General features: G+C 36.4%; 2 protein-coding genes across 3 annotated transcripts; both read right to left on the minus strand.

The window, feature by feature from the left end:
- Window positions 1-1,856: 1,856 nt before the first annotated feature.
- On the minus strand, window positions 1,857-11,231 carry wnt2 (wingless-type MMTV integration site family member 2). 2 transcript variants are annotated; one of them, XM_079874151.1, is made up of 5 exons: window positions 11,208-11,231; window positions 9,189-9,409; window positions 6,684-6,961; window positions 6,266-6,530; window positions 1,857-3,011 (listed from the first exon to the last, which is right to left on the minus strand). In XM_079874151.1, the coding sequence occupies exons 2-5, from the start codon at window positions 9,403-9,405 to the stop codon at window positions 2,806-2,808; spliced, it is 966 nt and encodes a 321-aa protein (XP_079730277.1). In that variant the 5' UTR covers window positions 9,406-9,409; window positions 11,208-11,231; the 3' UTR covers window positions 1,857-2,805. The 2 variants fall into 2 exon arrangements, with proteins under 2 accessions (XP_079730277.1, XP_079730276.1); XM_079874150.1 differs by lacking the exon at window positions 11,208-11,231 and adding an exon at window positions 9,663-9,979.
- Window positions 11,232-11,538: 307 nt separating this feature from the next.
- On the minus strand, window positions 11,539-25,477 carry asz1 (ankyrin repeat, SAM and basic leucine zipper domain containing 1). The gene is made up of 13 exons (XM_079874659.1): window positions 25,332-25,477; window positions 25,139-25,241; window positions 24,930-25,052; window positions 22,264-22,378; window positions 17,681-17,792; window positions 17,351-17,485; window positions 16,784-16,872; window positions 16,306-16,378; window positions 15,997-16,053; window positions 15,508-15,620; window positions 13,491-13,596; window positions 12,637-12,750; window positions 11,539-12,105 (listed from the first exon to the last, which is right to left on the minus strand). The coding sequence occupies exons 1-13, from the start codon at window positions 25,422-25,424 to the stop codon at window positions 11,944-11,946; spliced, it is 1,395 nt and encodes a 464-aa protein (XP_079730785.1). The 5' UTR covers window positions 25,425-25,477; the 3' UTR covers window positions 11,539-11,943.
- Between the last annotated feature and the right edge of the window lie 982 nt (window positions 25,478-26,459).

The following is a 26,459-nucleotide window of genomic DNA, read 5'->3' on the forward strand; positions in this document are numbered from 1 at the left end:
GTTTTGTTAGGCCTACATGACAACGTCAACATACACAATATGAGTTTTATTGTAATCAGTGCATATTTCATAAACATGAATGAATGTTGTTAATTTTGTTTGTTTGTTTATCATTTTTATCTACTATAAAGTACCAATATTGAATTTTAGTTGCATTGTCTATGAAAAATCATAAAAATTCAGTTTAATTGAACTTTTTGCAAGATTTTTATTAAATGTATGAATGTTCTGTTGCAGGTTTTTGGTCTTAATAATTTGAGAGTTTTCTCTCTGCCTTGAGCTCAGATACAAATATGATGCATAGATATGAAATGTATGTGCCCCAGATGCAACCATAATGCAATCCAACAAGTTAGGTGTTTGCATGGCCTGCTGAATTTGCTTTTGCTGCCCTCAAATGGTGCAAAGCCTGCACATGTATTTATTTATTTTTATCCAAAGTAAAGTGGACAACTTTCACTTCCTTGAAAATGTATTGCCATAAAATGTATCATCAAGTTCACAAATACAGAGCATTCCATACCAATCAGAATAGAACATAACATTTTCTGTAAACTGTTACCATATATTAGGGAATATAAATGCAGTGTTGGGGTAACGCATTACAAGTAATGTGAGTAATGTAATCAGATTACTTTTTTCAAGTAACTAGTAAAGTACTTTTACATTTACAACAAACAATATTATTATTATAGTTCTAGAATAAATGTGGGTATACATTTACTCATCTCACTTGCACAAAAACAGATTCAGTATTCCTCAAAATGGATAAAAACTGAAATGCAAACTCAACTAAGAATATTACGGCTACCTGCAATATTTAAATATGTTAAATTACACAAATATACTTTATGCATTTATTCAGACTTTATTAACCAATGTCTTTGCTGTTGACCTTCGATTATCCAATTCAACCATACCATTAAGCAAAAATGAATTTATTTAAACAACACACTTGTTGTGTGTGTGTGTGTGTGTGTGTGTGTGTGTGTGTGTGTGTGTGTGTGTGTGTGTGTGTGTGTGTGTTTGCTGAAGAAGAGTGTTGAACTTTCTTCTCTTGTGTCCTATTCTTCTGCAGTCCAGAATAGGTTTGTTTGAGCTGCGCCCTCTACTGTACAGGCGTGAATTTGCATTTCTTTCACTTATTCATTTCACTTTTGATGTGAAAGGATCGTTACATTTGCCAAAAAACAACATTAAAAACATAACAACATAAAAAAAACAAGCAAGCAAGCAAGCCCAGCCCAGGTGAGAAAATGTAATGCAAAATTGTAAAGCATACCTTTAAAAGTATTTTTTTTTTCAAACATTTTATATAGACTGGCACATATACTACATAATCAAACTCCTCTTAAAGTGCAACAATATACAATGTGATAATTATAGATTTTAATGCTCTTTTAGGAAATTATTCATTAACATTCTCTGAGGTTTCAATCAACTGATTCAATAGAGTTATAAAGTTTGAGAATAAAGCATAAATATGTACAAAAAGACACCTTACAAAGAGTTTTATTTTTATAAAATGCTTTTTATGTTATTGCTTTCAGGTTAGGGAGAGACCATCTATTTAGGATGCCATGAGGGTGTAAGCACTGAGGCTTTTGGAGGTCTTTTTTTGGTCAGTTTTCTGTCATTCATCTTTCACAATAATAATGTATAATATCATATCATCTGGGTCTTATTTAGAGCCACTAAATGAATGAATCATAGGGGGAAAGACTGAATATCCTTCAGACACAAAAATGTGTTTTCCAAAGTGGTTTACTCCATCTAGTCATTAATTGCTTATATGCACTTAACAGAAAACAAATATAGTTTATGGTTTTTACAGCAAAACAGGACAACAAACTTTTGACAACTATGTGACGTAACATAGATGTAAGTTTTATTTTAAATTACATAGAGTTTGTATTTACATTCCAAAATATGAAATACATTAAAGATAAACATTTTTATGCTACAAAGCAGTAATAAATATTTGTATTATTGTAAGGGGGAGGGGGAAACAAAACATGTAAAGATGATAAAACAACTTAAGACTTCAAAATCAGTTGTGATACAACAAATCTGCAGTTTTTTAAAGGTACACTAAACAACTTTTTTTGTTTAAAATTAACAAAATTTAAACGATTCAGTAAATCATCAATCCTTCTTCCAAAACGTGTTTTTGTCTTACCCTGATTCATTACCCTGAATCAACATTGGCTTGGCTTTTTGTAGATGGCAAGAACTGAGGGGTTTTAAATGTTGTAAAAGCGAGATGGCACTTTTATTAATCAACCAGTTAGAAAGGCATTTTATTGAACAGATAAATTGGCATACCTGTATGTAGTTCTCTGAGTTCATTGTAAAGCATTATCTATTGTGAAGGGTCAGTTCATAAGGTTGTTGTAGCGCTGCGCTGGATTCATTTTCAAGGAAGTATGGTGTCCGTTAATGGGTACAGCTACAGTAACGTCTTCAGCTAGTCAGCTTGAGATCCTTTCCATCTAAACTGGTTCTCTTAAGTGTAGTAGTGAATGTTTTATGAGCAGTAGGATAATCTCTCTCTTTTTTTAGTTATGAGAAAGAACCATATTCATCTGCAGTCGCGCAGAGCCAAAGCACAACCAAAACAATGTTCTTCCACAAAATGCACAAGTTACATAGTGTACCTTTAAGTTGCTGGTCATTTGTGTATGTCATGCTGCAATGTCTGATCTACTTTTATCTAACTCGCCAGAGAAAAGCACTGTACAAGGTCAAAGGTTTTGAGGTGGGATCTTTAGTTTGGAAGGTAACTGAAGTGCAGGAGTGGTGTGGTCATGACTGGGTTTTGCAGGTATGCACATCTACCTCCTCTTCGCAGTCTCTGCAGTGAACAGCACAACACCAGTGGAACTTGCACTCACACTTGGTGGTGCGGCTCACGCGTGATGTGTCATAGCCCCGCCCACAACACATGACCTCACAGCTGTCAGCCCCGCGGGACGTACGGTTGCATACTCGCCCACCTGTGCCCAAAGATCCTGCAATAAGAAAAAATAAAATGAGACATCATAGGACTAAAAACTGTTCAAGGTATAAGTCCTCACTCAAATAACCATGTTTCCAACATACTGTATATGCAGTACCGGTCAAAAGTTTTGAAACATTACTATTTTTTTATGTTTTTGAAAGACATCTCTTATGCTCATCAAGCCTGCATTTATTTGATCAAAAATACAGAAAAGAGTAATATTGTGAAATATTATTACAATTTAAAATAATGGTTTTCTATTTTAATTTACTTTAAAATAGAATTTATTTCTGTGATGCAAAGCTGAATTTTCAGGATCATTACTCCAATCTTCAGTGTCACATGATCCTTCAGAAATCATTCTAATGTGCTGATTTGATTCTCAGTTATTATCAATGTTGGAAATAGAACCTGTGATGCTATTTTCAGGATTCTTTGATAAATAAAAAGTTAAAAAGAACAGCATTTATTCAAAATAGAAATCTTTTCTAACAATATTAAAACGAAATTACTGACCCCAAACTTTTGAATGGTAGTGTATATTGTTACAAAAGATTTCTATTTTAAATAAATGTAACTTTTTATTCATCAAAGAACAATATTTACAACAACAATAATAATAATAATCTTATGATTTTATATATTTTAAATATAAAAATGCTTTTCTACAAATACAAATTGATCATTCTTTTGTGATAAGGCCAGTGAGAGTATTAGAAGGGCAGGTAAAATTGTTACTACTGGCCTAAAATAGCCAAACCTACCAATTAAAAGAAGTCATCCATCCACATACTTTCATCCATAAATATTGATACATTGTGCTGCTAGAATCTATTAATGTAGTGAATATTTGAACAAATTCCTGAAGCAACTGAATAGTCATGTGTAGTGCCTGGCAGATGTCTGATAGTGTCCAGACAGCGCTGTCTTGAAGAGGCTGGGTTTGTCGGCACCATGTAAAAGGATGACCGCTTGGTCCTTGGTCAGATGAGGGACTGATGATAGAAGCTATCAAGCATTGCTCTGGGTCTTCATCACGTACTCATTTCAACGGCTCTAATCTCAACAACCCCGCCCTCTATGAGGCTGACGCGTCGCTGATTGTTGCTGATACAGAAATTGCTAAAGACCTTGTATAAACCCTTGCTTTAATGCTCCCTCTGAGTGACAATCTACAGCCTTTGTTTATAAAGATCCCTTCAACACCATTCAACACTCAGAACTATACAAACAACTATTTTTCTTGTGGTTTAACCAATTTAGAGTTGGTTTAGAGCAAGGTTTTAAGATGAGAACAATCCTACAGTGAAGGTCTAGAACTGCAAATCTCTTCAGTAGCACCAGCATTGGTATGTCACCGCTGCTCTATTGAACTCAATTGCAAGTAGGCAGGCATGTGTCTGGGCATGACACGGCCACTCCCCCCAACCCCCCCACAGCAGTTCATCAGGCTGGTATGCTGGGCGGATATCGTTTACATCATGGCCAGCCTTTACCTGAGCGTGGATCTGCTTATTGAATTAAGATGAGGGGGTGCCAAGAGATGAGTTTAACATGTGTGACCATGGTGAGAGCTAGTAATTGATTTCACACTTATGCAGTAGAGGTATAGTCTATGTCTCCTAAAACTGACATCAAACAGACTGCCCCGCCGAGAGTTTCTCACAAACCACCATGCTAGAGAGGTCAGCACTAAAATATGGTCGTCATGATTTTTTTAAATGTACCTTCAAAGCTAATGAGAAAAAAATGGACAAAAAACTAATATCTTAATATCCGAAAATTCTGACATCATCATGTCATTATAAACCTGTATGATTTTATTTTGAAAAATATCTCAGGCTGCATCCGAAACTCACATACTCGTTCCCTACTTTATATAGTAGGCGAAAAACAGTAGGTGAAAAGAACCAAGATGACCTTCTACTTCCTGCAAGATTTTGAAGTGAGCATCTGATGGACACTTTACAATTCCATTAAGCCAAGGGAGAGGATTTGTAAATGAACGCCGAAAGTCACATAACAATGACAACATGGCGTATGTAGTATGTCTGGATTATATTCATACTACATACATTCATACTATATAGAGCATACTTTTTTAATGGTCACAAAGTAATTACTCATTCATCTATTTAGAGTATGCGATTTCGGACACAGTCTCAGTGTTTTTTTTCCCTTGTTCATACAAAAAAAAGTGAGTGAGGTCCAATGTTATTTTGGACCCCATTGACTTCCATTGTATTGACAAAAAAATGTCTGGTGTTTTTTTTTTTTTTGTAGTCTGCAGAAGAAAGAAGTACGTTTTGGACGACATTTTTGGATAAACTTTTAACTGTTTTTCCAGTTTTTATGATCATGCAAAATTGATATGCTTATAAATGGGCAGTTATACTGACATACAATAAATAATAAATACCTAAAGTGGGTTCAACCTTCATCTCAGGGCACTTAAAAGAGACATGACCTACCTCTCTAAATATTCCTGCCAGTTTTAGACAGAAAATATAGAGGTGCCGCCGTGGAAGGCAGTGATTTATAGCATTTGCGCGTAGGGATTAAATTTCAGCTCCCGTTCTGCCCACAAAACTGTGGTAATGTGTCTAAACACAGCGTCACCTGATAGCAGGGATCATCTGCAGTCTGACAGGCACCCCCTCCCTTACTGCTTCCCACATAGGTACACCTGGTGTTATTCAGTATGTACACACACACACTAAAAAGTAAAAAGAGATAAACCTCTGCCTTAGGGAGGGAATCTTTACCGGCATTCAGGTTACAGGATTGGGTTATGACTATTGTGTATGTAATAACCAGCTAAATAGCTCCCGTCCTCTGATTACAACGGTGTTTGGGGGCAAAGACTAATGCCTTGCTGATTTTGAGCAGAGAGTGTGGGAGTCTTACAGGGTGGAGACACAAACAATGGGTTATGAAACATGTTGGAACACTACAGATTTGATATATCAACTTAATTCACCTCTTGAGGAAATAATTAAAAGGATAGTTCACCAAAAATGAAAATTCTATTATTATTGACTAATTTACATTACTTTCTTTCTGATGCAGCACACAAGACAGTTATTTGAAAAGAAAAAGAAAAAAGTGTCCGTACAATGAAAGTCAGTGCGGTTCAGTGTTGATTTGGACCCCACTGACTTTCACTGTTAAGACATAAAATAAAATAAAAACTTGAAAAGTGATTCATTCTTTTTTGGGGAAACCATCTTTTTAAGGGTTATGGTTTTCCCCCAGCACACTTACCAGATTCGTGGTCCCATATACAGTAGTCAGGTGAGTCTTCAAAGTAGACAAGGTCATTTTTGGTAGGCCTCTTAAACATCCTGTAAGCACTGGTGAAGCCTGTTCCATACTGGTTCATCACCACCTGAATGGCATTGTTGTACTTTTTGCGGAGATAGTCACCAGTCTGCCTGAAGTCTGCCATGGCTAACCAGCAGGTTCGTACATTGCATGAGCCACTGACACCATGACACTTACACTCCAGGTTCATAAAGCGCTTCACTGCCTGTAAATAAAAAAGAAGACAGTGTCTGTAAAGTAAGCCTCTGACTGCTCCATCTCTGATTGCATGACAGTATGGTCACGGATTATGATTTGTCAAGATTTCATTTCTCAATATGTGTCTCAACAGCTGTTTGCAAGAACACGGCCTTGTTACCTTCCTCCCTGCGCGGTTGTTGTGCAAGTTCATGAGCGCTCGTGCATCTCTCTCCTTCCTCTCCTTGGCGTCAATGAAGACCTGAGTGAACTTGATAGCATGGTCAACATGATCGCTGCAGCCACCCCAGTCGAAAGATCCCTTGGCATCACGAGATGAGCCTTTTTTTCCGGGGTCGCAGGAGCAGTTTTCTAGTTCACCCTGACTGCACGCCCTGGCCAAGGTGTAGACCATTCCTGCTGAGGAGATGGCGTAGACAAAGGCGGCCTCACGACTGCCTGAAAAAAGAACACACACACACACAAAAGGGGAATAGCGTTTAGTGAGCATAAAAAAATGTTGCATAAATTAGAGAGGAGCAGGTAATTATTTAAAATGTTAATATTTTTGTGTGTAGTATATACACACACAAAATTATATACAGTATATATATTAAATATATCATTAATATTTATTATAAAAATATAAAAATATAACAAATTTAATTTTATAATTAAAATATAAGAGTTTATAAGAGTATATGAGTATATCTATGTATCTATATACAGTATATACACACACAGACATAAAAAACATTATACATATTTAATTTGATATAAAATTCACTTTACTTTTACTTACAAGTTAATTTCTTAACTTTTGTATAGGCTAATTTTTATTAATATATACACACGTATAATTATTTTAAATTTATGTTATATATTTCATTTTATTTTGCATGTTATATTATACAAGTATTATAAATATTATAATAATTAAGGTAATCAAAATCACAATAAATGAATACTCATACGTTTCTGTTTACAGGTCAAGCCGATTCCTAAAATAAATGCTGACTTTATATATTTTTAAACTGAAAACCTACTAACCTAATAATCCATTATAGAAATCTAAGGTTTACTTTAGAAAGATATATGTCTGAGAGAAAAAGTGTATGTCTGAGTTTGAGCATATGTGTGACGGAGATCCCGGTGGGAAGCATTAAGAGAGGGAAGAAAGAACAACAGTAACAAGCGACCGCCTGAACAAAAGTTATAAGCTGCAGCTTTTCACATGTATACCAAAGATGTTTCCGTTCGGCAGCTTTGTCAGACTGAAAGAGAATGCCTGCCATGCAATTGTTTTAAATTAGTGAGCTGACATTGACAATAAGTAGATTCTCACAGTGTCACAGAGAAGTCTTTCTGGGAGGTCTGAATACCTTAAAGCAAGAAGATTAAAGCCAGAGGTTTAACCTAACTTTAATGTGCAGAGCAGCTTAGAGGCCTGGGACACAGAGTTACTTTGAGGATGTTCCCATTAATATGATTTTACGCGGGATGAGAAAATAGAGCAAGACACTTACAGTTGCAAACCTAAAGTCACAAAACTGGCAATTACACCTATTTAAAGCATCAAGCTGCTGAACAGTTCTGAATGAACTCACCAGACAATAATCCAGCCTTTGTTCCCCAAACTCACATAAATCTTGAACACAATGAAAAGTAAAGGATACACTTGCATGCTAAGTGAGACTTTTGTGAGTTATCGATTCAAATTACATCTAGACATCTTGAGATGATCACAGAACAGTATTGTGTTGTTTATGGGTCAATTACATGACTTTTTCAGATCTGGATTTAGTTATTTAAATATATAGCCCTAAAATGCAATGCATACAGACAGTGACAAGAATATTTTCTATTATAAACATGTTTGAGATTTATGAATTTACACTTAAAAATGAAAAAAATTCTGGGTTGTTTCAACACATGTTTGGGGTCAAATATGGACAAGCCCAACTGTTGGGTTAAAAAACAAAAAATCAATATTTGGGTTTGAAACATTGGTTGAAACAGCCCAGCATTGTTTTTTGTGTGTGTAAATAATTGTGATATGTCTTATGGGACTTAAAGTCACAGCCCATGTGTCAGATTTACCAGGTAGTGTAACAGTCTGGAAACGGGCAAAAAAAATAAAAATAAAAAAGAATAATAATAATAATAATAAATAAATACAAAGAAAAGAAAATATCTTATTATTTCTTTAAAAAATGATTTGCAGACAAAGTCAGTGTGGTATAACCAACTTGAATAAAATTTTACGGTCAACAACATTTTGTTTTCAAGAGTCAATAAATCAACAGTTTTGTCGAAAATTATTTTTTTTATGTAAACTAAAATTAATAGAAGGATTAGGCTACATTACTAAGAACTTGCCACATGTTTTAAACTTTTTTTTTTCTCTCCTTTAATAATAACCTCATACATCCTTTGATCCTTGTGTCTCATAAAGCCCATATAGGCTACTATCTTTTTATACTATCTAAAAAATCTGATAAAAATCAAACGCACTGTGCTGCACACACAGATGAGCAAAGAAGGGTCAAAAGCACACCCAGTTCATCAAGTTTTACTTTCTGTAATAGGATCTGATATCAGATAAGGAATTTCACTGAGTGCAGAGAACGCACTGTATGTACAGCCCTTATACACTTGAAACAATACACTTATGCCTTATACTCACTTCGATGCAGAAGCCTCCCAAAAAGATTGTGCTCGCGCGCCATGGTATTGCAATTCCATCGGTGGTTCCTGAACTGGTGCTGACATTCTCCAATCCAGTTTTTAATTCCAGCTCCTATAGCCTGCATCACCTTGGGATGCTGGCGGCACAACTGGCGTTGTTTGTTAATTAACCCCGGGATGTTGTCGCACATCACTTGCGATCCAAGAGTGCCCATGTACCTGCATAAAAGATGAAAGCACAGGGAATGAGCGATGGGAATCTCTTAAACACAGTCATCAAGTTTCAACACACAACTGCGTAGCCTACTCGGCACATTCATTTCACAAAATAAAATTTCGCGTACCGGTAGTTTAATTTTTTTAAATGTTTTTTTTTTTTTTTAAACCACATCGTACTCTAAAACTATTTACATTTCTTAACGAGAAAGCATTACTAAAAAAATATTTAAAACAAAACAAAAACTGTACCCACCACCACGATGCGTCGACCCTTGATGTGAACCAGCAAATTGCCACGGACAGATAAAAACATATTCCACTTGGCAAAAAGTTCATGTTATACAAAATTGTATTGATACACTCATTCGTTCGGGCACTTGCATGCAGTTTAACAACAAAACAACTGAAACATCGAATGCTGAGGCGGTCGGAGCAAATTGGTAATTTACTCTCCCAGATCAAAAATCAAGTGGAGTGACGCGACACAAGTGAGCTGAGCGTCAAAGCATCGTGAAGTGTGTGATGTGTGGCGCTGCACACACAGCCTGATGCTCGTCCTGGGGCTGAAGTGGCTGAAGATAGCTGATGATCTCCTATCAGGTTTAAATTGCTTACACAAGGGGTGGGCGCAGTCCTGCCTCAGGAATGAAGTGAAGAAATTAGATGTCTGAAAGTATCTGTTCAGGCTAGCTTGACACCAGCCACAAGTTTTGGCTTATTTCCAAAGCAGCGAAAGTGTAGAATGTGGTCCAACGTGAAATGCCTATCCATATACCCTCCTAAATCCTAGCACTTTAATAAATAATGCATTATTATTATTATAAGGCCTGTTAGGCAATCTCTTTATTTGTATTATTCATATTAAATTGATCACTCAGTCCATTTATGCATTCGGCCAATTAAATGTATTGTCCTATTGAGAATCAGAATTTTTTTAACCTTGAAAATATCTTTCTCAGAGAATAAGGCTTAACTGACTGAAAGCACACTCATCCTCTCAACAAACATGTTCCGCTCTTGACGATGTGCATTGAAATTGGATTATCACATTCTTTTGAACTTTTCACGAACTGTTCAATTGTCGCACAGAATTTCCTCTATCTTTGATCACCAGTTATGTGAAAGAATTCATTTGTCCTTCTTCCTTGTATTGTAGGGTCCTTTCTACTGATGGGAACCAAGATTATTAGGAAAACCGGATTCTTCTTGTGATCCCCGTGAAAAGGGCGCGGTCGCGAGAGCGTGGAGAAGACTTGTCATCGGTAATATGATGGAATTTAAATTGGCCTAATTTCATCCTTTTCAAGTCAATAAGGAAAGACCATTCTGAATCCTCTCAGTGGTTTTTAAATATCATTATCCCTAAAAATAATAATATTATCATATAGAGAGAGATTATCTGATTAATCTGGCCGCTCTGATTTATTTTTATTATAAACGCCTTGAAAATTGGATAACCAGTGCGTAACTTATTCAATGACTCTAATGGTAACCAACTTAAATCTTTCGGTAAGTGTCTGGACGCAATCGGTCGAGTTATCCATTATTGAGTTATTAGTCTAAAACAGTACACCAATTATTTTTCAGCAGGTGTAAAACTATAATCCGACAAACTTTACAGTTTTTAAGTTTTGTCAAGGTATCATCCGATCGAACAGTCCGTAATGGTTACCTTCTTAGAAGAACGCTATTTGTAGGCCTATACATTTAGCGCACTCTGATGAACTTATAACAGTTTAAAAACGTTTTCATAAACTCTGTAGAAAAGTAAGCAAGGCTCATACCCAACAACACATACTTGACATTGTTACAGCTTGGAGAACGAGTTCATCTATCACCTTCGTCTAGGGAGAGTCAGATGTGAAGTGGTTCTTTTACATGCATATTATTTGACATAACTCCTGCTAACAAACATTATATACAATGCATGCAACCAAAAGAAATTGAAGAAATTGCCTAATAAAACAGCTGCCATTCTTTGCTGCTCATGGACATGTCTTAAGTAACACTCCGATGGGGCTTTCAGGAAACTGCATGCATATGCCATATTAAATTTCACTGTCAAACAATGAACATGTAACAACTATTTGTTCAATATTACTGAAGATTGATCCAAGCAATCAGCTTTCATCATGTGTAAGGGGGTCCTGCACCCCGGTTGGACTCACTAAGCACCCGAATAATGACATTTCAGCACCACAGACAGCGACTGGCAATGACTTTTCTTTTTGGGCCACCCAGCAAAATCAAAAATAGGATTTCCAAAACACGTTAGCCTCCAGCTCTGCTGAAATAGAAGCTGACAATATGATACAAAGCAATGAGAACGATAACACGGTGGGTTGGGAGATATTTTAATATGCAGAAGTGAACTGTCTGTAAAACCAAAAAAACATTTACTTGAACAACAGTCTAGAAAAGCACCACCAAAAAGGGAATCGTAACATACCCCTAACGTAAACACAGAACATATGATGATTAATAAAATATTGGGGTAACAACTTAAAATGCATGCATCACTGAAATACACAACCTCAAAAACAGTTCAAATTTCTGTATCGTGACAACACAAATAGCAGCCCTGCTCCAAACATTCCAACTCCAAGCACGGCAGCAAACCTCTTGCGGGCCTTTCCTCGCTGACCAACATTAGAGTTTGGTTGAAGAGGCTGAAAGGTATGTTCTGTGTGGTCCGTCTGAGGGAAAATTAAGTGTTAAAAGAGAACAAATCATTCTGGAATTTATTTGAACAAGTTATGCCAATGGTATTGTTTATAGTTAAACAAAACTAATTACCAATTGCCTCTAGATTTCAGTGAAAAACCCTCCCAAAACCCAGTATTTCACAACATCAGTATCCATATGGTATAGTGGAATCTGAGAAACTGTTGCATTTAAGCATTTCTATTTTGATATGCTGGCTGCTTTGAGAACAACAGGGGCAACAAGCAGCTGCAAACAGCTCTCACTGAACTAATTCCACAGTGGAGATTGATGAGAGTTGTGGAAATTCCCTGGAAAGTGCTAGCGGATTACATCCCTAGTTGATTCTCAATTAATCAACTGATTACCCTTCATCCTCATGAAAGAGACTATGGCGACATCTGAGTGGGATGCAATGGCTGCCCCTGTTGGTCTCGAGAGTATTTTTCCTAGACAAAACTATTGTAAATAGAAGCATCGGAGAAGATGAAAGAAGAGGACAAAGGAATGTGGACATGACTGACCTTGCTGAGCAGGGTCTTGAGACAGAATATCTCTTTCTGAAGGTCTCCAGTCTGAGTTACTAGCTCAGTGCAAAGGGCTTGAGCCTCTTTCTTGGGATCACATGTGAGAACAACCTATCAAACAAAGGAGTCACAAACAAGCAGGCACTGAACGTGACATACATTAGCTGTCTGTCTGCCTACTACTACTACTTCAGTTGAAAACGCTGAAAATGACACTTCATTTTAAATACACTTCATTTGTTCTCATCTATTCAAGGCTGTAATTATGGATCATTTCAGGCGCTTAGGGCAGTCACTCTCAAAAGTGCCATGCACATTTAAACACATTTAGCACATGGCTAAAGTGAAGTGACTTTGAACAGCAACAATTTTGTGGTTAATATTAAGGTTGCATGATTGTTGTAGGTAAAAATGTTTGTTGGTCAAATTTAGTCACACCTTTTCATACAATATTTGGTTTAAATTAAAAATGAACCATCCCTCATGTTGTTTAAACTTTTTTTTTTTTTCACAATGGAACACACACAAGCTTATCTTTTGTGGAGTCTGACCAAGTCTATATTTCTAAAGTGTTTTTTTTTTTTTTACAACAATGTACCATTAATTTAATTCTTTATATTTCAGATCCACCCAATATCTGCTAACACTTTATTTTGATGGTCCCCGAACTGACATATAGTTACTAACTATAAGTAACTTTGCAACTAACTCTCAGTGTATTGGTAGACTAGTAGAATGTCTAAAGTGGACCATTGAAATAGTGTATGTGTTCCAGACTGCCACAAATCAAAAGTCTGGCTACACAAGACAGTCGTGTTTTACAAAGGATGCAGATACAGTACACAACGAACCTCAGAGGGGCTACGTGGGAACCTGCTGATGACATCCTGTAAGGTTTCTGTCAAGTAACAGCACTGCTGTTTCAGGCTGATCAGAAAGTTTAGAAAATCTTCACTCCTGAGGAAAAGACGACATTTCACAAAATTGTTGAAGAACTTATAAAGTAGTTAAATAAACATTCCACTTCCTCTATGCGTAGCCTTTACATAATGGAGTGCTGAATGGATGATGTATTTTTGTAGAGCAAAAGCTGAGAAAAAAAAAAAGTTAGCATTTTAGCACTTCAGGTTCCATCGTCCTAAAGTCAATGGGTTTTTTGGTTTTTGGTTAAATGCTTGAAATAAGGTCTATGGTTAACAAGCTCACAATATGTTCACGTTTTATTCAAAAACATAAAATACATCAGTAATTCCCCTTATTTTTTTACTACGGTTGCTAACAAGTGGCTAAATAGGACTACAGAGGATGTAGTCCAGAGGAACGTTAAACATCATCAGCCGAACAGGTAAGCCACACTGTTTATAATCGCACACTTGCAAACCATTCAAACTTTCAGGGAAAATGAAGACTGAAAGAGTTGTTGGAAGCTTAGTGATGGTGACGTTGAAGTCACGTGACCATGGTGTAGTTCCTGTAATCCTCCAGCAATTGTATTGAGGATTCTAATTTCATAAGTTATTTTCATTTGTGAAGATTATGAACAAAACATGTTAAAATCATTGATTTTTGTTTGTCACAGAGCAATTACAAAAGCCTATCGGCTTTTTAATCGAGGGAACCAGGGTGATGCTAACTTCCTACAAAATTATGTCATTACTGCAGCGCACTGTACCCCAGTACACTTATCCAAGATTATCACCATGATACATTTTTTTAGGAAAAATTGAATAAAGTCTATTTTTTCTTTTCAATGACAAACATTGAAAGCTGAAGAAAATATCTCTTAAATGACCAATGGTATCACTTCATTTGTTGACAGCATTCTTGGCGCACTTCTGCCATCACTTACAATTTCAAACTCCTGTAATGGCTCGCACATACCGCACGATGTTGATAGTGTTATCTTAACAGAGCATTTCCCCAAGCAGCCGTTTTCTTCTCCTAACACTCTGTCAGAGCCCGTGGTAAACACTGTCAGACGCTGTGGAGTTACTATCTTCTCCAGGACGGAGAGATGGGCTCGGAGGGTCACTTTGTTAGTTTTTCTATGACTGAATGAGTGATAGGCTCTTGTGGGACGACTAAGTGCTGGGTTAATGTCACCGTCCCAACAGGCACCATGAGCAGATCCATCAAATTGTATCAGGGCATGCATGCTGGCTATTAATTGCATTTTAAATAATTCAACCACTCAAAATAAACAATTACAGTTTAACCTATTAATAATATTTGTAAATCTTCTTTGCCCTAAAAATAACATCAGTATCAAAGCTACACATTACAGCTATCTCCCGGAAACAACTTATGAACTCTTGTGAAAGCGGCAGTGCTTATGTTTACATACATCCCATTAGGCAGGAAATAAACTGTGCCGATGAATTTCACTGTAACCCTATATCCTTTTAATGTGTGTTTACGGAGGACCTATCAGAAGAGGATTTAACCGCATAATTTACTGTGTGTCCGTCTGCCCTCTCTGTACCTCCCCGACATTGAATAAAGAAATTACAGATTGATTAGGTTCATTAAGCGTGGACTTTAAAGTCAAACATGGCCGCCATGCCGCCTACTCACCGCCATCCGTCAGAGCCCGGAGCATGGAGAAACGGCACTAGTTCATTTCTCACCTTACAAATCATTACTAGAGCTTAAACCATTAAGACAGGCTTACATGGAAGCCTTGTCAAGACACTGTTGTCCTGCTGCGAGTTTCGCAACTCATAGCTGCACTGCAGACTGTTACCAGCATGGGAAACTGTTCATAGGACTCCATAACTGATGATGAATGAATAAATATGGTTTGAATTTGATGTGGATACATAAACATACAATAAAGTTTAGTTTAGCTTTAGGCTTGATGAGCTTTACCCGCCGTCTATGTTATTAAGAGGCGTCAGGGTGTCCAGATCTACTTTATCAAGGTGCATCTGCTCCATGGCGCTGAGAATCTTCTTTTGATCCTCAGGATCAGTTACGCCAATCTACAAAGAGAGAGAAAGCTGATTTATCATTTTATGGGATGGATGTGCGTGTGTGAGAACAAAACATTTTTGTTTAAATATAACTGCAATCGATATTTCTTATATCTTGTCTGTCTTGCTTATATTTATATATCGCATAATTATACTAGTTAAATCACAGTGACTGTCATTTAATTCTTGAGCAGAACAAAATAAGCAAAGCTGCTCATGTGACATAACCAAAGCCAAAATCCAATCTTACTTACAACCAAATAGTATTCTTTTACTGCCTTACAAACTCTTTATCTCCATTCAGTATAGTTCTTTGTACGTGTTTGTTTTGCACAAAATATATTATTTTCTTCTTATTGCTTTTAAAAATGCTTAATCTACATACCTTTTCCAAATCCCCCTTCTCCATGATCAACAAGTCGCTCCAAGTGACATCATGATCCTGCCAGTGTAAAAAATAAACAGAGGTGTAGGAGACATAGGAGAACTGAAACTTAAAATTAACATTTGTTAGACAATATTGATTATCCTTGAATTTCAAAGGCTATTTTATTTTATAATGCAGGTCTATAGTGTGACCATAGTTTAGCAATATAATAAAAAAAATAATAAAAAAAAATTAGATTAAATTTGATATAGATTCTATTGTAAACATTTGTTTAGGTGTAAAAATAAAATAAATCGACTGACTCACCACCATGATGTCTGAGAGATAATCCAGACTCAGACCATGCAGCAGCAGTTCAATATCACTCAGCTTAGAAGAACTGTAAAAATAAGCCAAAAGAATGAACTCTCATTAACAACATCAATATCTGAGCCCATCTGTTTTTATATTGATTTGTAAGGCTATTAAATTTGTAGAGAGGACCAGAATATGCTACCCATCTGTATATTTATATGCTCAAAAAGGTTACATTTACCTGACCAAAAATAGAGTAGAACTGTAAAATGTTATTACAATGTAAAATAAGTTTTCCATTTTAATAAATGTTCTTCCTGTGATGGCAAAGCTGATTTTCAGCATCATTACTCCAGTCTTCAGTGGCACATGATCCTTCAGAAATCATTCTAATATGCTGATTTGCTGCTCAAGAAACTATGAGCAAAGTATTTATTTTCAGTCACCACCAGAGGGTGTTAAAAGCCAAGTCACAGACACATAAGCTCACCTCTCTTTATTTTTAAACGGTGCCTCAGCTTTGGACTGTGCATTGGCATTTGCATTAGGGAGCTCTGGAGAATCAAGGATCCTGGAGATCTGAAGGAGCACAACTTTAATATTCCTCATTCTCAAAAGCAAGAGCCATGTTTTTTTTAAAGTTTATTTTTCATGCAGTGTGTAATATAGCTGTTTGTGAATGTAAAAAGTCTGTAAAGTTTTAAATATCAAAGTGCACAACAAATAACAACAACAACAACATGGCGGATATGTTACATACAGTATACATTCATACTATTACATACTTTTTTAGGGGATGTGAAGTAATGATGTATGCGATTTCAGATACGGCCTCTATCTTTGAACAAACTGTTTTCAGACTCTTTGAGAAAAGAGGTGATGTTCAATGTATATTATGAGAAAATTAAAGTGTGTTTTTTCTTGAATGCATGTAAATATACTGTAAAAGAACTCTAAAACAAAATTAAGAAATAGAATAATAGGGGCACATTAACTGTAGTCTAAAAATGACTGATTTCTGACATTAGAGTTCACAGCAGGGCAGAAGGTGTCCTACCTCAGGGTAATTGAACACTTTGGCCATTTCAGATGCTGTCTTCCCTGTTTTGGTTTTGATGGACTTATCCGCTCCTAATTGAAGCAGTTTCAACACAACGCCTTCGTGTCCATACTGCACTGCTATTATGAGGGCCTGCTCCATCAAAACATTACAGTGGATACCAGGGGAGAACAAAATATTAGATGCTCAGTTATATTAATCTTCTCTTAAGAACATCTACTTAACTGACTATGATACAGTGCAGATGTATAGAACATATAGAGACAGTTAAATGTACTCTACATCTACATGACTTATGATTATCACAGCCATTATTGGTGGTCTTACCGTATGTCCGTTATCGTTCTGAAAGTTCAGCTCTGCTCCATGTGACACCAGCAAATTAATCAGCTTGCAATAGCCATCTCTGGCAGCCAGCATCAGACACGTCATACTGGACCTGAACAAAGGCCAAAAACAAGACTCAAGAGAACTGGCAGATGTTACTGTGATCATGCTGCTGGGTACGAATCACACATACAGGGGATATGTTCTCTGCCACATTTAGATTTAACACGAGTCATTTATTGCAATAAACCGAAGTGGAATTGTTAGAAGCAAAGTGTAATTGTGATAAACTACGCCTAGTGACTTTTTGCTATAGTCAGCATCTTAAAGTAAACTGCAGAGTGTTCTGGCAGTTTCATGAAAACAATATCTGAAATAACACCAAATGAAACCCTTGAGAATGACAGAAGACACAGAAATTCAAGCTTGTCACCCTTTACTTCTCACGGTAAATATATTCGTAAAGAGATGTTTTGTGCCCCTTCAGATTTTTTAACCAATTGGATTTTAAAAGCAACTAGGGCTGTCAATAATGATTATTTTGGTAATCGAGTAATCAGTCGATTATTTTGACGATTAATCGAGTAATTGGTTAATTTTTTGTGGCAATAAAAATAGACCTTTAGAAAAAGGTAATAATGCGGTTCATTGATTCTCGTCCACTCCGAGGAATGCACCACTTCCGATATTTTTCCGGTTACTCGACAGGTAAATTGCAATCTAGGATTTTTTTCAAATCCAGTACTAGAGTTTAATCAAGGAATCGTGACAGCCCTAAAAGCAACTTCCACAAATTTTTCATAATTAATTTGCACAATTAATTGTAGTCAGTGTTATTTTAGTATCATTGAGATACTATTATATTTATTAATAATTAGAATTTTCCATTTTCTTTTTAATATTTTTTTAAAAACTTTTTTTTTTAATTGTGTGCTTGATATTTTTATTTGATTGCTTAAATGTCCATATAGTTATTGATTTTTATTTCAATTTTAGTTTTGTACTTTAGTAAATCACGTTAAACTAAATAAAGATGAGAATTGTATTTATTTAATTTCAATTAATGTGCATTTTAATTCAAGTTACAATTTTTTTATGGTTTTAGTTTGTTAACTAGTAACCCAGACTGATAAAAAAAAAAGTTCTGAATCAGAACAAAGCTAATCTATACAACAAAAGTGCATGTGCTGTGTGCTCGTCATTTTTGTGTTTTTTTTAAATGTCCATATAGTTTTTATTCATTTTTATTACAATTTTGGTGATTTTAGTACATAAATGCATTTAGTTTAATTTGATTTCAGATAATGTGTATTTTATTTCAAGTTACACTTTTTTTTAAATATAAAACCCCTGATTGTAGATTTGGTTCATTACAAAAATAACTATATACTAAAATTAGGTTGCAATTTTAAATGGAGGCCTCCTTGCATGCTAAACAAAAATGTACATCTAGGCTAACACATCTGACAGTTCTTATAAAGAACTACTAAAATGTTAGTCATGTCTGATCTTGCTTAGAGCACCAAGTGAGTGTGGACAACCACTGAAGCCCCCCTCATAAAAACAGGTGCATGACGCCCCTGTTTGTAAATCACCCCTTAAACGTATAGAGTGTCAAACTGTGCCAAAGTAAACAAAGACAAAAACATTTTACACCTAGCTTAGGACAATCCATTACCTGCAAAAAGCACAAAAGAGGAACTTACTAGTCGTCTGTGCTTAGAGCTTGCGTCACTGTTGTAAATATACACTTTTATCTAAAGATCACAGTGTCAAAACATCACACCTTAAGTCTATGGGAAAATCCTGAGGCTATTAATCAACATGGGTGGCATTTCCCAGAGAAGGTGATGGTGGCAAACTGAACTCTATAGCGTGGGGCACAGGTGAGCAAGGGCACCATCATTCTTCATCTTGACATTATCTCCTCGCTATCTACGCATTTACCCTTTAGTGACTGTATTTGTGATAAATGTGTATAGTCTTAAAAGTATTTTCCCAGGCTGTCCTTCTACCAAAACCAAGGGAGCAATAAAACTTATTGAATCAATAAAACGATTGCTTCTAATTGCTGTAAACAGGGTTTATACTATGGGTAAGATCATAATTGTCAAGTATTTACAAAACTGGGAGTTAGTAAGAAGCAGTTATAAATGCTTCTCATATACTAAACTAAAATTAGAATAATTAGGAACAGCATATTCTTGTAAGCATTGATGTTTAAAAGCCTCACTGGGCACATCATCAAATAAACTACATGAATGAAAGGAAGAGGCACCAGCAGAAGTCTTGAAAAATTAGCCAGCAAAATATGCTTTCTGTAAGGCCACATGGGCCCAGTGACTTTTAAATCGCATTCTCTTCACATTTAAAGCCTGAAACATCCTGTACTCTATGGAAGGACATGAATGCAAATGCTACACAATAGCTACACAAGCTCAATATTATATGTTGCTGCATTTCAAAAAGTCTGCAATTCACAACTTGAAGCTGTATGCATGAGGTTATACGCAAGTGGTATAAATGACTTTCTTCTGTGAAACAAAAGATTATATTTTGATAAATGTCTAGTGTTTTTTCAATGAAAGTCAAAGGAATCCAATGTTTTGGACCCCATCGACTTTCTCGTATGGACAAAAACAGTTGAAACGTTCTTCAAAATCTCTTTTGTGTTCTGCAGAAGGAATAAAGTCATACAGGTTTGGAACAACATGCAGTTAAGCTTAAGCAAAAGCAAGGTACTGGAATGATGAGATGGTTATGGAGTTTATGAAAAGCAGCATTTACTGTGAATCGAGCCGCTGAAAACAGTTCTGCGCTTCACTCTGAAACACGCAGAGCAACAGAATATATAATTATTCAATTATAATTGCAGCCTTGAGCAATATTGCGATTTCAGTTTTATTCGGATTAATCGTGCAGCCCCCTTTATTTATTTAATTTACACTATCTACAAACAAACCCCCATTTGAGAAACCCTGGCATACACATTTGCAGGTATGTACACCATATATTTTTGAGAGCTGTTTGGTGCAGTTAGATGACCCCATTATCAACTCAATAAGTGCTTACACCATACAGTACTCTATTTATATTATGTAATCAGAGACATAATGCATGCAAATTAAAACGACTCACCCCAATACCATAATCACAATGTTACATGAGGTGATGCATTTAAACACCTATTATATGCCTGTGATTTCACATGTGAAAGAGAATGGTAGCTAAAAATGTAAAATTTTAGTCTCAGCAATTTCAAATAATGAAATCTCAACTAATCTGAAACAGGCCCCCTTCCCAAATGATGTCTGGCTTAGTCTAAGCATGCTGTATTTGTTAACAAAAAGATTCAGGGAAATGCAGCTGCTGCATATTGTAAGTTATGTGTGGAGCACTGAGAGGGCAGAGGAAGAGGATGAATCTTTGACAGGCTAAACGTCTCCCTGTACCTTGTTAACGAACTTTAAATATTTTGTCTGGATGGGGAAACAATCACTTTCTCACCAGTCAAGTGAGCAACATGCTTGTTGACACTCCAGATCATGTGAGCGGTTTGGGTGACAGATGATAAGCAGCTGGAGGCTGCCTTGAAAAATGCACTATTGAGTACACATCACCTCCCAGAGTTGTTAGGAAGACTTGTTTAAAACACTGTCTGGCCAGTGTTAATGTTTTCTAGCTGGTGGGAGCATTTTTTCACATACTCTCAATCAACAGGGCTAGACAGCGCTTGTGACTATTTGTTGTTAATTTTGGATGCATGTGGATGAGATAGTCTTTTTAAAATGAATAATTAAAATCATTGGTTCTCAAACTTTTTGATTCCAAGGACCCCCGGATTGACCACGACAACATTTTCTAGTCATTTGTCATTTAGTGAATAAGGATTTTAAGAAATATCATTACTCAATGCTACCTAAAAAAAAAAATCATTGGAGAGCTTGGCATCACAACAGCGTAGATTTATTACTTTTACATACTTTTAAAACTAAGCATATATCCAGATTCTTCAAGACTGTGGGAATTTAATTTAATCAGTTATTTTAATGCTTGTTTTACCTTGATGCAATAGAGAAATGAACAAAACTGATAATCACCGAGGCAATTAATGTGAGAGATCACTGTAGTCAACATGAATATTTTTCTTAAATGCCAAAGAATAAACTACAGAAGCAAGATACTGTCAGAAAACAAATAAAATAAAAGATTTAATTTGAATTTTAAAGTGTTTTTTTTACTCTGAGACTGAAAATGGGCTTCCATTATATACAAACTATAAAGGTTGACAACAACATAAATGAGATTTAAAGGAACCATTTTACTCCATGTCAGTGGCATGCACTTGGGGCTTGATCGCTATAAAATCGCTAATAGTAAAGTGCCCTATGGTTGTATTGCGGTGGCCCCTGGAACGTGATTTCGCCCCTGTGGAGGTCTGTGCACGCCACTGTCCGTTAGCCATGTGACGTCCATGTCAATTAGCAAAAATAAATGAGTAATATTTGACTAGCAAAATTCCACAGTAGAATTCATCAGCATGCTATGCAGGAGCAGTCACACCTGCAAAATACCTTTCCTACCTGTTGCAGACATTCGGGTCAGCGTTGCGACTGAGCAGCAGAGCCACACACTTGGAGATCATCTCTTCTGAGGCAGACGTTGCTGTGCAAGCAGCCATCAGAACCGTATAGTGGTCTGTGTACAGAAGTTAGGGGAGAACACACACATACCATAATCAATTAATAATTCTCACAAATATTCTCCAATGGTAATTGTTCATACCACAGGATGGACATGCTTGTACATACGTCATGTGAGTGGCCTAATGTTGTTGGACAAAGACACTGTTAGTACTTCGGTCACATATCCGACCGGGAGCAGTTCTAATGTTGTGTTGTTGCAGAAAGGAGACCCATCTATGTTAGGGCTTTGTGCGTTGTGATGATAGCTGCGTTTAGACTGCAGGAGCAGGTCTGCTTGGGAGTAGGATGCAGACATAGTTTAGTTGCGTCTGCGGTGGAGCACGAAAATAAATAAAGCTCCAGTGTTGGGCCAACGCAATGACGCCAGCACCACGCTCTGTATACCACCATTATCAATCACTTGTACATTCTTCCCCTTCTGTGCGGAACACAGACCAGGAAGTGGCAGCTGCATTCACGTTTAATTATTTCCTGTCTAAGCCTGCAGCTTCAGTTGCTCGAGACCCCCTCTGGAACTCCCCCTCCATCTCTTCCCAGTGGACACAGCGGAAGTGTCTACATCGCTTCAGTCGCTCATGTGCCGACATTTTACCTTGACCAACACATGCATTCAATTTTGGGAAAAAAATTAACAAAGACAATGTGTAACCGAAAAAAACACCAGCAGATTAATTACACGTTACAATAGTTCGGCATTTGCGTCACAAACATTAAGTAATAGCAGATGAAGGACACTAAGGCAAACTAATTGGTTTCCATCCTCGCTAGCACGTGGGTTGAAATCAAAAGAATGTTACCAACATCAATGTTAAGCATATTAATGAAAACCAAACTATTCCCCCTGAAGGATTAAGTCTAGCCATGCTCTTTTGATTTGATATCATTGGGTTCCTTCCCGGTGGCTGATGCAAAACCCCATCCTCTCCAATAAAAACCCACAAGAGTCAAAGGAAGGCCATGTGGTGCAATGGCAGATTGACAGCACCTGCTCTAACTTTATCAAACTAAACCTTTGACCTTAAATCCTTAAAGGTTCACCAAGTATAGTACACCTTTATGCACCTGATAAGTTACTGATGGCATTGTAGAAATGCTCTATTCGCAGATAGAGCATCTATTCAGCTTTGATTTACTCTAAGAAAAAAACTGGCCTATAACAGAAAAAAGGCCTGTCCCAATAGATGCACTTGTGGTTTTTTTCACTTCAAAGCATCTGAAAAATACTAAAGGCTTAGTGCCCTTAACACACACTAGATCTAATACCGTTTCGAAGCATATCCCATCATTTATCATGTTCACGAACTAATGTGCCCCAAAATCATGATTGGGGAAAACTTTCTGGTCCAAGTTAATTTAATTAGATTACATTTAATTTGGTGGTTAAATGTAAAGTGTTGCACATTTTATTGGTGCAGAGATGAGTACAGGTATGTGTATTTTGTAAAATGTTGCCAAATGCTTTTAATCAGAATTAATTAAGTCAGTGGGGTCCATCAACTGGATGTAGGGTCTGGTTACTAACATTCTTCAAAATATCATATTTTGTGTTCAACAGAAGAAAGAAACTTATACAGGTTTGGAACAAAATGAGGGTGAGTAAATGATGACAAAACTTTCATTTTTGGGTGAACTATCCCTTTTAAATTATGTTGTGTTAAATACTACTGAACAGACGTTTAGAAAAAAAAATTATACCTGGCTTTTTACAACATTTGAACACTTGGACCAAACACTGGAAATGTATCATGGAAGTAGACAAGTGCAAAGTGTGTATCCCCTTATCTAATGTGAGTTTATGTTAGTAAAACATAAGAAAAAAACAAAGTGTAAAAGTTTCTAATGAGGATAAAAATCACCCAGGTGCCCATTTAAAAGGATCGTTCACCCAAAAATGAAAATTCTGTCATCATTTACTCACCCTCAAGTTGTTCTAAACCTGTTTGCATTACTTTCTTCTACTGAATACAAAAGAAGACATTTTGAAGAATATTGGTAACCACACAGTTGATGGGCACCATTGACTTCCATAGGGGTCAATCAACTATTTGGTATGAAAGTTTGTTTCCGCCACAGAATAAAACAAATTTAAAAGATAATTGCGACTTTTTATCTCACTTTTTTTTTTCTCACAACTGTGAGTTATAAAGTCAGAATTGCGAGATGTAAATTAGCAATTGTGAGAAGGAAAAAAAAGTCAGAAATGTGAGATAAAAAGTCACAATTATCCTTTAAATTGTTTTATTCTGTGGCGGAAACAAGCTTCCATAGTTTGGTTACCAATTTTCTTCAAAATATCTTCTTTTGTGTTGAGCAGAAGAAAGAAATCCATACAGGTTTGGAACAACTTGAGGGCGAGTATTGATGATGAAGTAACTTTTGGGTGAACTACCATGACAACATTAAAGTGAAAAGTGGCAGTACACGCGGCAAATCTTAATATCTCGTTTAATCTTGCAATATAAAGTTCTGATACACGCATTAATGATTTTATGAGTGCCTTTTGAGAAACCTTGCATTGGATTATGGAGAAACTCTCCATTTACCTCTGCTGAAGTTTGCACTTGCGCCATGATCCAGCAGCAGTTCAGTGAGCTCATAGTGGGCCACATGGACAGCGCACATGAGAGGAGTCCAACCAAAACCAAGCCTCGTCTCCACGTCCAGGCCTGTTAAAAGACGATGAGATGGGCATATATTTATACGTTTTCTAGCTTGTCTCGCCGTAATAAAAACTATAAATACAAGAACACACCCCCGTCCAAGAGCTCGCGCACCAGGTCGACATTTCCTGCAGTAATGGCTCTTTTCAAGGTGGATACTTTATCTTCTCCATTCAAATGCACTTCCTCTGAGAACTGCCAGCCAGATAAAAAGTTTTTTTAATCATGCAAATATAAAATGGTACAGTGTTGGAGGTGTTAAAAAAATCTATTTATTACGTTTACCTCAGCGCATGGTTTTATGTTTTTATCAGAATATCCAATATCCCACTCGTCGCTACTCCCTTCACTTTCATCACCAGCAGGAAAGGCTGACATGATTAGTGTGTACTATTAAGTTCCTGTTCACCCGATTGTGTTCTCATTAATGTCCTGCGTAATGACGTACGCGGCAGCCACGCCCAGATTTGCATATTAATGATACGACCAATAGAGAAGCGCGTTCTTCTAATGCAAATTCTTCTAAAATATCTATTTTATTTTTTACTATGTAATCTGTTGCTGCTTCTCATTTATATACATTTTGCTAGAGGACACCTAAGGATGCATATGTGCACTTTGTTAATTAGCCTATTCCAAAGTAGTTAGATAGATAGTAAATAGTTGCATAGGCCTATTTGATAATCTACTCTAATCTCATTGGCTAATTTTATTAAAATATATTAGGGTTTTTTTTATTCGCTTTTTTTATTCGCTTTTTTCAAACTCTTAGTACAAAAATCTAAACTGATCACATAACACAGATAATTGCAAAACCTGGTCCCATGCTTCCATTAGCCGTATACACATTTCAGTCCACATAATCATTGTTTCAAACACAAGATTATTGTAATATGTAATGAGAAAATTTCGTTTAATAACAGAAACAAAACATTATCATCTTATTTCAATTTAGTACTTTTAACAATCAGTTCATTCAACAACAAACAATGCATGAGACGTGTCAAATCACCCTTGTTACTGAATTAATTACAGTAATTCAGGCTACAGATGCCACATTAGAAAATACACTTAAATTGCCTAACTTATGTAATTAAATCCATAATGTTTGTAATAGTATCTATTCAGTGTGTTATCAAAAGGTGTGATGAAGTATGACACAACTATGAGGTTTTGTGTTAGAACAGAGTTTGCTGGCAATACAGTAATTGTTTTCACTGTGCCATATGACTGCATTTATACTGTGTACCGTTGACCTTTACAGATGAAGGGTGAGTTACAGTAATGTGGCAGTCTCTACCATGGTAATTGGTTAGGTTTACAGTATGACATGGCATACATGTAATGTAAAATGCTGTATTTGATGCCGTCTGTCTCCACTGATGCCGCGTTCCAGGCAACCTGTAACCCGTG

Source organism: Squalius cephalus, assembly GCF_949319135.1.
Source record: "Squalius cephalus genome assembly, chromosome: 6".
NCBI lineage: Eukaryota > Metazoa > Chordata > Actinopteri > Cypriniformes > Leuciscidae > Squalius > Squalius cephalus.

What these genes read in the sequence shown, in the direction of transcription:
- wnt2 (XM_079874150.1), bottom strand. Translation starts at nt 9,745, where the DNA reads ATGAACTTTTTGCCAAGTGGAATATGTTTTTATCTGTCCGTGGCAATT. An exon ending in AGGGTCGACGCATCGTGGTG is followed by an intron (nt 9,410 to 9,662) that starts GTGGGTACAGTT and finishes TCTTTTATGCAG; the next exon opens with GTACATGGGCACTCTTGGAT. An exon ending in ACAACCGCGCAGGGAGGAAG is followed by an intron (nt 6,531 to 6,683) that starts GTAACAAGGCCG and finishes TTTTATTTACAG; the next exon opens with GCAGTGAAGCGCTTTATGAA.
- asz1 (XM_079874659.1), bottom strand. Translation starts at nt 25,424, where the DNA reads ATGTCAGCCTTTCCTGCTGGTGATGAAAGTGAAGGGAGTAGCGACGAG. An exon ending in AAGTGCAAACTTCAGCAGAG is followed by an intron (nt 22,379 to 24,929) that starts GTAAATGGAGAG and finishes TTCTGTACACAG; the next exon opens with ACCACTATACGGTTCTGATG. An exon ending in TCCCACGTAGCCCCTCTGAG is followed by an intron (nt 12,751 to 13,490) that starts GTTCGTTGTGTA and finishes TTTGTTTGATAG; the next exon opens with GTTGTTCTCACATGTGATCC.